Source organism: Haliaeetus albicilla, chromosome 2 (assembly GCF_947461875.1).
Source record: "Haliaeetus albicilla chromosome 2, bHalAlb1.1, whole genome shotgun sequence".
Taxonomy (NCBI): domain Eukaryota; kingdom Metazoa; phylum Chordata; class Aves; order Accipitriformes; family Accipitridae; genus Haliaeetus; species Haliaeetus albicilla.
The window spans coordinates 35,376,967-35,388,715 of NC_091484.1; the positions used below are offsets into that span (position 1 = coordinate 35,376,967).

The 11,749-nt window shown below is 44.7% G+C and overlaps 1 protein-coding gene across 1 annotated transcript in view; it reads right to left on the reverse strand.

Moving 5' to 3' along the window:
- The window catches only part of TGFBR2 (transforming growth factor beta receptor 2), a 66,427-nt gene extending 61,760 nt beyond the window's left edge, over positions 1-4,667 (reverse strand). Inside the window, exon 1 of the mRNA XM_069770848.1 lies at positions 4,253-4,667. Coding sequence (XP_069626949.1) covers positions 4,253-4,346 — 94 coding nt within the window. The 5' untranslated portion in view covers positions 4,347-4,667. The remainder of the gene's footprint in view (positions 1-4,252) is intronic.
- Between the last annotated feature and the right edge of the window lie 7,082 nt (positions 4,668-11,749).

An 11,749-nucleotide genomic window follows, 5' to 3' on the forward strand; every position in this document is an offset into this window, starting at 1 on the left:
CTTTTTCATAACAGGACTGGCTCTCCACTACTCCATGCTGGAAATCCCTTGTACTCTCCAACATCTGCACAGAACTAGTTGGTATCTCAGTCCATTTTACTGAGTTGGCAATGTTCTGGCAATACAAACTAGCTGATGTCCCTGGGATGTGCCTACCTGGTAATTTCCCCTGAGTCAAAGGGCTCCTATGTGGCTCCGCTGGTCTCCCATGTGCCTCAAGACATCCCTTTTGCTCCTCGGCTCACCAGGTGCCAGAGGGGCTGTGGGGACCACGGGCAGACCAGGACTGTAACGACTCACCTTCCTCCTGCTGGTCCCAGGACCATGGGGCCACAAAGGTGGCTGGAAGCCCTGACTTTCACTGCGCCACCAACACTCAACTGTAGCCATGCCAGCCATTGTGGAGACTGCACGGATCACTTTCAGACCAAAAGCTGTCATAGCACTACTGATAATACTTCATACCTAGCTGATACTAAGGCAGCCTATTATGCAAAATCCAAGAGAGTAACAAACTGGGCCCAACCAGTTGGTTTTGCTCATTCTTGCTATACTGAGGTCAGAGGAGCGACAGTGATACAAAGTGAATGCTAGCAAAGTGCATATAGCACAGACATACATTATTGAGAAAAAAAAAGTTCCTATGCCACAAATTCAAAAATATCATCTTAAAACTTTCCTGCAGAGGAAATACAAGCAAGCATGGGGAACTCCAACAACTGGTAGTACGGTGATACTACGCTCTTTTTCCTCCCCTCAAAAGAGCAACTCCTTTCTAAAAGCCTAGTCCTGAAAAAAAAAAAAAACCAAAATGAAACCATGAAGAATTTTCCTTCTGGTAAGAGCCTGACACCATCTTTGCTCCTAAGTTCAGAATTAACCTTGTCACAATGACAACTTTTATCAGCCACCTTTATAGCATATTGCATCTTTGAAACTGTAACAATTCATCCCAGAAAGGACTATTTCATTTTGAAGCAATGCTGTTTGGCTAAATGTAGGCCATATAATAGTAAGTGTTTATAAAATATAAGTGAAAAAATATCATTAATATGAAAAAATCTGAATTATTCCATTACCCTCTTTTTGAAATTACTTTTGAAACTGTTTCAGGAAACTTATACGCTATAACTCTATGTAACTCTACTAATGCTAATGGAACTACATTCATTTGCAGCGGCTTAAGATCTGGCTCATCATTTTTTATTAGAAACCATTCCTATATGGAATTCACCACCTGAATATTATAAAGCATCTTAATGCCAAGGAGCTCAAAGTAGCAATTAAATAAAAGTGATTTTCAAAGTCTTAGGTATAAAAGTCTTAGAATTCAAGGATACCCCATAAATAGAAGAAAATGCAATAATATCTATGTTCTATTCTTACTTCCCTTCTGAAATAACTGGAAATTTGCCAGTTTTAATGGGGGGCAGAAATGCATTTTAGATTCGATCATGTTACAAACATGTTCCACCATGTTTGTTCTCATACTTCCCTCTCACAAATATCTGAAGCTCTAAATTTGATTCTGTTACTATAAAATTAACTGACTATGATACGGCTTTTAAAAAATAAGGAGACAATAATGCAAGTAGAGTTTGGCTGAATGGAGAAATTAAGTTCCTGATGTTCAGAAATAAACAATTATTACACAGATTATTCCAAGGAACAAATTTCTGGCTTTGATACCCCAAAGATAAATTACCGATTCATATTCACTTGGATACAGCAGCGTCAATTTCTTATGTGGGCAACTGCTGGTTTGCACTGCCATTTATTGATTAAATGCTCAATACAGCATTCACAATCATTCAGAAAAATCACACCTTGTCCCTTCATTCTATGGAAAAAAATTCAATTACTTGTGTGTAGTACAGGACACGACAGCATCTTTTTCAAAGTAGATAGTTCCTACTGGACCTGCTCATGAATTTGTGGTTTTGTCCAGAATCTTTATGGGAATGTGTCATTCCTGTCTAATATTTTGCTGTGAAGAATGTTAAAATGAAATTTTAGCTGGAGCTGTATTAACCTCTTCACCAAGAGCCAGCTGGTTAGTAGGCATAGCTGAGAATTGAGCTTTCCTGAGTTTGGTATCTCTCCTGCCCCATCCTCACTGAACTGCTGAGCTATCGATTATTACGAAGTAGGTAGCTCTTTTTACTGTTTTGTTTTCCCCCAAACATTTGGCAGCTCTAGTTTTCATTTGGATGCCAAATGACAACCAATATCCAAACCTCACACTCTCTGTCCCCACAGAACTGTTGTCTTTTGACCAACTCTCCCTGTTATAGACACAATAGAATCCTATGGTGAATATTAAAACAACTTTTGGAGCTATAGGATAGATTATCTGACAACAGGTCTACTCAGTTTTGTAGGGTGTAGATGACGACCAGTATGAAAAATGCTGAATTGTAACCACTCTATACATTTTTTCCTCACTGGACCTATGACAAGAAAGAAGAACAAACTCTTAAGCTATCTCCATTTTTAAAATCTGCCTGTAGTTTGAGACTGTCTATACTGGCTGAGTGAAGAAAAGCTTAATAATAAATAACACAAGATTAACAAAAGTGGAGCTTTTTAATTTAAAGCTTTCTGTGATGGGAATCTGCAAAAAAATTGGGGCTGGGGTCGAAATAAAAGCCATCACTGGTTGAGTATGATTTATATTAATCAGAAATAATAAAAATATGTATCAAAATCAACAAGAAGCCACACACCTCAAATTTAAAATAATATCATTTTGAGCCCTGGGACGCCATAGTGTCTTATTCTTAAACTGTTTTTTTTTTCGTTGGCCCTAAGCTTCCATGAGTAACTTTGCAGGTATGTAAAACCTGTTGACTTTGACAGGATTATTAATGAAGCGTGAAGTTATTCATACCGTACATAGCTATTGGCAGTAACTATACAAGAGCTATCTAGTTTACGTTATTATGTTTTAGCAACAATTTCGAGATCATTATTGACCGTGAATGGACCACAAGGGAGAATCAGAGGGCACAGAGCAAAGTTTGTAGAAGCCCAGGTGTCTGCACATCTTATCTGAAGGCTAAAACTAGACGTGATATCACAAGACTTCTCAGAAATCTACTTAATTCTTCAAAACTGTTTCAGATGTAGTTTTGCTGTAACCTGATGTTCTCTTTTTAGGTTCACCAGTTGTGCTGCAACACGATTTAGGGCCTAACCTCGCAGTTACAGATGTTGGTTCACGTAGGTGGGTTAGTACCGGTAGGATGGAGACTGAAAGCTCCTCAGGGCAGGGACCTTGTTTTTGCAGCGGCGCCTTAAGCTCTCAGTACCTTCCAAATTATCCCATGAAGACTACTGCCAGCCACAGCCTCAAAAACCTATTTAAGGACGTCTTGGTAAAAACAGAATAAGGGATGTAAAGTGTCCCTAGAAGCGAATCGAGCAACGCGAGCCCTAAGCGCCACAAGAATGACTGCCACTCTCAGTCCAACTGCTCGCCACCGCGGCTTAATTCTGCTGCAGGCAGAAACTCACGTATCCAGCAGCTCCGGTAAGCAGCCGCAGACCCACGCAGCAGCGAGCTCCGTGGCCACGCACGGGCCCTCAGCCCCGAGAGCCGGCACGGCACGCACCGCCTCAGGCCACGGCCCGCCCCGGGCACCTTCCAGCCCCGCTCCCCGCGGGGCCGCGGGCAGAGCTGGTCCCCGCCCCGGAGGACACCGCAGAAGCGGCGCCGGGGGCTGCATCCCGCACCCGCCGGCACGGGCCGAGGGGGGCGGCAGGCGCGGGCCGCGGCCGGCCGGTTGCCCCCGGGCCCGCCGCCCCCGGGCACACGGTGCGGCCCGGCACCAGGTGCGGGAGCCGCGGCGGCGGCTGCAGGGCCGGGCGGCCGCTCGCCCGCCGCCCCGGGGACAGCGGTCAGCTCCCGAGCCGCCCTCTCCGCGCTCCTCCGGCCGGACCAGACCCTGCTGCATTTCCTGCCCCGTCCCCTCTTCTCTCCCCGCTCTTCCCTCCACGGACGGACCTCGGCTTTTGCCGCGACCCCCCCCAGATTCCCAGTCCTTTCTTCCCCGCGTACTTTGCAGCAGGGCAATAAACAAGCACGCTCACCCCTCCCGAAATGCTCCCAGCCTCAAAACTTTCTTAGCAACCGCGTCCCCCCCTCCCCTTCCCGCGGCGGACGCCTGCCTCCCTCCCTCCTGCCCCGCTCCGTTCCTGCCCGCGGCCCGAGCAACTGTCAAGCGGGAGCGCCGGGCCGGCGCACACTTACCCCGAAGCAGAGCGGGGACCCAGCTGCCCAGGACGACCCAGAGGCAAAGGCGCAGAAGCAGCCGCCGCAGGCTCCTCGGCAGGCGGGGAGTCATCGCGGAGCCCGATCGGCATAGACGGCGAGCCGCGGGCGGGGCGCGGGGGGCCGCCGGGCCGGCCCGGGCCGGGGCGGGCAGCGGGGGGAGGCCGCGGCGGCGGCGGCGGCGGCGGCGGCGGCGGCGGCCGGGCTGGCAGGGCGGCGGGGGAGCGGGCTGCGCGGCTCCGCTGCTCGGGACTGCGGGTGACTCACTGAAAACTTCACTTCGGCGCTGCAGGGGAAACAGGAAATCTTAAACTTCGCAAACAGCTGGGCAGGACTTCTTACTCTCACAGTAGTTCCTTCTCCCCCTTCCCACAGTCACCCCCTCCCCTGCGCTCGCCCTTTTTCTTTCTTTCTTTTTTTTTTTTAGCATGAAACCTCACCCAGTTCGGTGTCAATCATCTGCCAGAGGCCAGCCCCTCTCAGGTCTGGCTCTCCCACCACAAGCGCGGCGGGGCCAGCCCCGACGTGCAGCCCGGATCCCGGCGCCTGCCTCCCTCCCGAGGCGGGGACCGGGGACGGCCGCCCGCCCGCGCTGCCGGGCCCCGGAGCGGCGGCGTGGCTTCCGAGGGGGCTCGAGGTCGACGGGAGACCGCCAGCTCGAACGGTTCCTTCTCCCCACGAGTTGACAAGGGCCCAGTCCTGTCATCTGGGACGCGGGGGCTTCCCAGAGCTCCTCCTTGCATCCGTATCCCTGACCTGACGGATGCTGCCCGCAGCCCGTTTCCCCCACCGCAGAACTGGTATCGGGAAGACGGACGTAAGGCCCAGATGAACCGAAGCAGGGGGCAGGGGAGGTTGAAGTCAGGGTAAGAAGAGGAGACCTTCACGCTGACTCGCAGATGTTGAAGCTGACGGACAATTTGTCACCTGCCTCTTTTCTTGCATTTTGCTCCCAAATGGGCTGGACACGCACCACTTGGTCCCAAATGCTGCAGAGGTGACACAGATGAAGTTCTTCTCCATCCCTCTCTGAAGCAGGTTTAGCTTTTACCGGAGATTTTCCCTTCTCCAGAAGGGAGAAATCACACATTGGATTCAGGGAATAGGACCGCACTGGTAATGCCAGCTTTGCATGGCCCAGGCAGAGACCGTAAGAACCTGAATAACCCCTGAGCTTTCTGCCAATATGAACCCAGCCACTGCATAGCCAGCAGTTGCCTTGAGAGTCATTTTTGGTTCACAGAGTCTTCCTTCCTCTCTGAGTTAAATGGCCGGGCATTGATTGAAAGATAAACTGATGCACATGGGGTTAATCTGAGGGTGTCTGTTCAAATTTTGGTGATTTGCTTTTGTCTTGGTTACAGCACTAGTTAGAGGTACAGATCTGGGTATTTCAGAAAAAGGGCTAAGCCCTCAGGGGCAATATATGTAACCATGCTCTGAATGTCCCAGATCAACTCTGTATGAATTTGGAAATGTTTGCATAATGCATTTAATTGGCCTATAACAGACATAAAAAATCTCATTGTGATTTTATGTAAATTTAGTTTTAAAAACTCCCTAAATGCATATTTTCACAGTGCAGTCCCAGTTTATGATGCAAATTCTCATAAACCTCTCCAAAAGCATTTTCCACCCTGCACCCCCTTTAAATACAGTCAAGATTCACTCAAACACAGTCGCCGCCTTCCAGAGGTAAGAAAAATGTTGGACTCCCTTTTGAGCGCAGACTGGAGTGTTCTTATCAGTTCCTGTGCACCAGCCCTGTGCTAGAAGTTGGCTGTGTTTTCAGTAATCCACTTAAACGAAAACATTTCTCAACCCTCATCAGTATATACTGTATGCTCTATACACTTCTCTCTCCTTGTAGCTGTCAAGCTGCAGGTGCCGAAGAGTTGCTGTTTTCTTACAAAGTTGGCTGTGTATACTGAACTCTCCTGTTAGTTTTTGGTGACTAACTTCCAATATGAAAAGAAGCTTAAAAGCCATTAAATACAGATTCAATGTTACTGTTCAAACCTGTCACAGTGCAGGCGTGACTTGGCAAGCTGGCCTCCGCCTCACTTGCATCCCTCTTCCCCGCATGAGTGCCATGGTTCTTCTCCCACATGGGCACCTTCTGACCTGTCTCTCTCATCTGGGCTCTGGCAGTAGAAGAGGGGCTTGCAGGAGATGGAGGCCTTGGGGAGGGATGTACTCAGGTCCCCAATAGTCTCGCATCCCTGACTGCAGCCTGGCATCACAGCCCCCCCCCCTCACAGGAGGTGATAACACCGCCTGTTACCCAGTAAGTGAGGAGTCTGCTACAAGTGGATTTCAGAAGTCTGATATTTCCATATAAGCATTGTTTTTATTTCCACAAACACATCATGCAGTGAGGATTGTGCTAACAACTGCATTTTGGATGTTCAGAGAGTCCGTGAGAGTGGTAGGTGCTCCTAGGAAGTTTTTGGTTGGAAGGAATATATCTTACCTGGATATCCTCAGTGCAGGAGTAGCTTTGTCACCAAAAGTCAACATGGAAGTTGAAGTAAAACCCAATTCGGTTCACAGATTCGTCCCAGACAGGCTCATTAGCAAAAGCTCAGGTCCTGCCTTTTTGAGTACTATAAGCTTCCCCGTTAGGGTCCAAATGCAGCTTAATCAGGATTTCCTGGACAACCAAATATATAAAACAAGACTAAGCTGGTCATTTCTTTCCATTTCCTTGTTCATAGTTCCCAGTTCCCTATTTGCAGTTGGCAGTTTATTACTTACTTCTAGATTGAAACTGTGAATATTTAACCTCAGCCTGACTGAGGTAAGAAAGAGCCCACTTCGAAGAGCCACAGATTAAAGCTGTAAATAATTAACTCCAGCCTGACAGGGTAAGGAGGAGTCAGCTAATTTCAGTTTGTTACTCAGAAAGACAAAATATTGAGGTACTGAGTATTGTGTTTTCTTTCTGAGCCATAAAAAGAGACAACCAGAATACAAACAAGCTAGTACTTCTTGTATCTGAGGGCCTCCTAGTGAAGACAAGCTAAGTGCTTCTTGCTGCAGTTTTAGATAAATTTTTTTAAAACAGTCCATAAAAACTACTGAGTATGAATGATTTCTCCTTAGTATGCCAACCATTTTTCAGCTTGCAGTATCATATTTCTGTCAAAATCCCATGTGAACTACCGTGTTATTCTCATATGAAGAACACTTTCAAGCTTCCGCAAAACTTGCATTGTTACTAAAAACTGTCATTTCACTGTACGCAACACCTTTAACCCCAAATCGTTCTACCCGCAGCCAAGAACCGCTGATGGGCCCAGTAAAGCCATTATTTTGATTAGTTTATTAGCTCCAGTGTTGCTTTGTTTAAGAATCCCACAAGAAGCTACTTCCCAGATCCACTGACTCAGAAATAAATAAGGCCTATACAGCTGCACTAACACAACGTAATGTTCATGCCTATATAAAGCTGACATGTGTCGCTTAGTGTGAAGACACCTTACCTTACTTTAGCTGTCTAAAAGTTAGCCTCAGAGTGAAGTACCAGGAGATGGCTGAGACACTAGCACCTTTCCTGCCACCTAAAGGAGCAGTCTCATTTAGTTGAATGTAGTGGGTAGTCCCAGATCAGGTTCAAGGACCAAAGGATGGAGGACAAAGGCTGGATGAACAGAACTGCCATTATGGTGGCAGCAAGCTATTAGGTCACCTACATTCTCTCAGTCATCAAAGGATGGAGAGGAGTCTAGATATTTTAAAAACCTCTAGACACATGAGCTGATGACAGAGAGCACAGTTAGCCCAGACACCTACTTTTTAGGTAGCTGATGTTAGATGGCATGAATCCTAAAGAAAATGTTCTTTGAATTGTATACATCATATAATGTAAACTACAAGATGCTTTACTGACTGGCAATCATTGGAATTACTGCCTGTGATTTGTCTGGAATGAAACAAAGCAATCAGGTACATAGTACGCTGATGCTGCCTTGACAAAACTACTAATAACATAACTGGAATAAGTAGTTTGACCAAAATAAAAACATTGATGACTGAATAAGTTTTGTTATAACTACTTTCAAAAGAAAAATAGGAAATCTGCTTTCAAAAGTTGACAGGTCCCATTTTGATTTTTTGGCATGACACAGATTGTTTTTTATTTCGAAGCAGCCAATTAGTTTTGAAATGTTTTTGCTCTCTCCATGTTACATATAAAAACAAAACATGGGAGCAACACAGACCACTTTCATTTCACTGCAGTGAAGTAAGAAGTTTATTTTCAGGGAAATTTTGGCATTTCAGTTCAAATCAAAGTCAAATTTTGTAGCCCTGTATTATTTACAACCGTAAACTTCTGTCCCCTGCAGCGCTCTGTTCACAAAGCTGACATTTGCCTGCTAATTTTCAAATTGAGGGTGCGTGGCATGGAGTATTGGCCTTTCAGCGTTCTTGATAAAAGCTCTGCCTGTCTTGTGCATCATTTGCTGAAGAACACATAGTCCTCTTTGGAGTAGTGTTAAACTAATTGTGCCTTGTATCACTGCTTACATCATATTTCTCTCTTAATTTAGGTTATCGTAGAGCACAGAATTGCAGCTACTATAAAAGCAGTTTTCTTCTTTTGCATAATCACTGGTTTCAACTTGTTACTAATAATTTGCACCATTATGAGAACACACGCAGCCTCAAGCAAGGACATTTACAAAAGGTTACATTCAGTGCAAAATGTTTTGAAAGACTCATAAAAAATGTTTGGACTTAACGCAGTATTATGCTTATCTCACAGATATAATCAAATTAAAACATCTGTTGTGTGTAATCATCCGTCAGAAGGAGGCAATCAGCTTGTTATCAACTGCTGCATACATCAGAGGCAACAAGAATAATGTTATCTTCAAGATTTATCTTAGTAATGCTTTCTGTACAAATCTCCTGAATGACACTTAGCAAAATAAAGTTTTGAAATATTATTCAAATTAGCACTAGACTCTCAGGGCACTGCTGTTCACATGATCTCGGACTTTTAGCTATAATGCAAATCAACCACTTTTAAGCTTCACTGAATTGGCTTGTTCTGTGTTTACTGTGTATGTATAAATACCCCCAACAGTAAAAGCAGAAGTACATTAGTGTCAGAAGAGGTATCGTTCCCAGAGTGCTTCTGGCCCTGCCAGAATCAGGAAGCACCATTAATCTCACCACACAACCTTTTACATGACGAATCCCATTCTATTTTTCCAAAAGCAAAGGACATTTGGAGAATTTGATACTGTTTTCTTCAGTTTCTTGTACTTCTCACAATGGGTCTCATCAGAGCTGGGGAAAAACCTTGCACATTTTCATAAGCATCTTCTATCTTTTGTCTTAACTCTTTTACATGTACAAACAACTAGTAAAACTAAGTCTAGATGAAATGGCATTTTTAAAAGTCATGGAACCAAATTATTACAGATATACTTGGGAGATAATTTAAAAATATCGTTACCTGTGGAACCTGTCTCCATTACCACATAATTTGTAGTATTTATTATCATCAAAGCTTGTCATTTTAGGCTCTTCATTAGAAAGAATTTGAACATTAGATGCCAAGCCTCAGAAAATATCTGAAGCTATCAAAGAACCTAAGTAGCATAACACAGAGGCCCTTCTGTTTCATTTTTCCCACTGGAACAAAAAGGAGTTGTGAATCTATGATAGAGTATATCCCTAAATCTAATCTGAAAGAATCCCAATACTTCAACTGCAAAGCCCCAGAACCAAGGAAAGTATCCTCCCACCCCAACAAGCAGAAGATCGTGTCTGTGTTATTCAGGAATGCAGTACACTGATGATGTTAAACTGACTCATTTGACCAGGATCTTTAAACAAATTTATTTGCAATAGCGCAGCTGTTCCTTTCAGGAAGGAAATGCATGGTTCCATAATTTTTATCTGCAAGGCAACTTTATGATCTGTGGTCACAGGAGGTGGCTACTGTGCTTTAGAGGTCAGAACAAGCAGTACGGGAGGATCCAGAATGCCTTGGGAGTTGGCTATTGTTCCAGCAGAGCTGACCTGGAACAAATGGGCTAACTGTGGCTTCCAAATAACACAGCTAATATAATTCACTTTTGCTATTTTCCTTTTCTGTGGCTGAGACCATCACCAAACTAGCCTGGGAGCCCCATTTTCAGGCTGTGCATACACAGTCTCCCACATCTTCCAGCTGGTATGACATCTCCCCAGTTGGATGATGCTCTCCATGCAATCCTACCAGCCCTGAATGTTGGGCAGGCATTTCCCTTCACAACTCAGGCCAGACTCGCTGGGCTACCGTCAATAGTTTCAATTCTTGGCTGGAGCTGTCTAATACTGGGCAGTGAAAATTACATAGTGCTCACCTGAAACTCTCAATGGGTGTGAAGGATACAAACTCCAGCTGGTAGATGGGGACAAGCCTTGGGGGCATTAAAGACTTCTGCAAGGCTCAGGGAGAGCTTGTTAATCCACAGCCTCAGTGGTATTCAAGGCTCTCTGCATCACTATAACAATACAGGGGCTATTAGAGAAAGCTTTAGTGCAATTTACACCCATTTTATTACCCTTTTACAATATTAAAGTGTAATAAATAGTCCTTAAGGTAACTGAGAATTAGATGCTTTGCAGTTAATAAAAGATGCATGATTGACTTCACTGTCTATGGAGACACAACACCATGCATTTTCTGTCAATTTGGTATTTCTGGAGTGTCAGTTCCCCAGGTTCTACATCCAGATATTGACTGCAGTGAGGGAACAAATGAGCATTGCCAGTTTAAAGTCAGTCTTCCCCTCTATATAAAGGTACATAACATTTCTTGCTCAACTTTGCCCTGTCTGTAAGAACATTTTTGTGTCTCTGGTGACCTATGGCCAGAGAAAGTGATTTGGTAATTCTGCCTACTACAAATTGAGGGGCAGTTGAGACTGATGAGGGATGAGTGTGAGTGACTATCTGTTGTCTCTTCACATGCTTTGAAGAATTGGTAAGGACACATCTTGTCCAGGGCTACCACAGTTTGATTTCTGAATCATGCAGCAGTTGGAGCCCTCCTGTCCTGAGGGACCGCTGCCCACCTAATATAAAAAGTGCTTAGAAATTGAAGTTTGTAGGCTTTATGGTGAGGTAAACAAGACAGCCAGGCAATGGGGTGGGATGTTGTACAGAAAAGTGTAGTGATGCTCATTAGTGAGTGAGGAGACTCTGTTGAAGTCAGACTGAATTTTCTGAAGAGCTTTTATAGTACTTGCTATTTGATGCATGTATTTGCTTGCCATAAATATTAGCCTGGTTTTCATCTCTACCTTTCTTTGATGATTTTCTACTGTGATTCAAAAATAAGAAAAGATTGAAAAATCAGCTTCAGTAATCTCTATCACAAATGAAAAGTAATTTACAGCTGTCTGCATGATGTTACTCTTGTATGATTTCAATGTTTTTCCTTTAAAGGGCATGCTGTTCTGAATTGGCATGTCT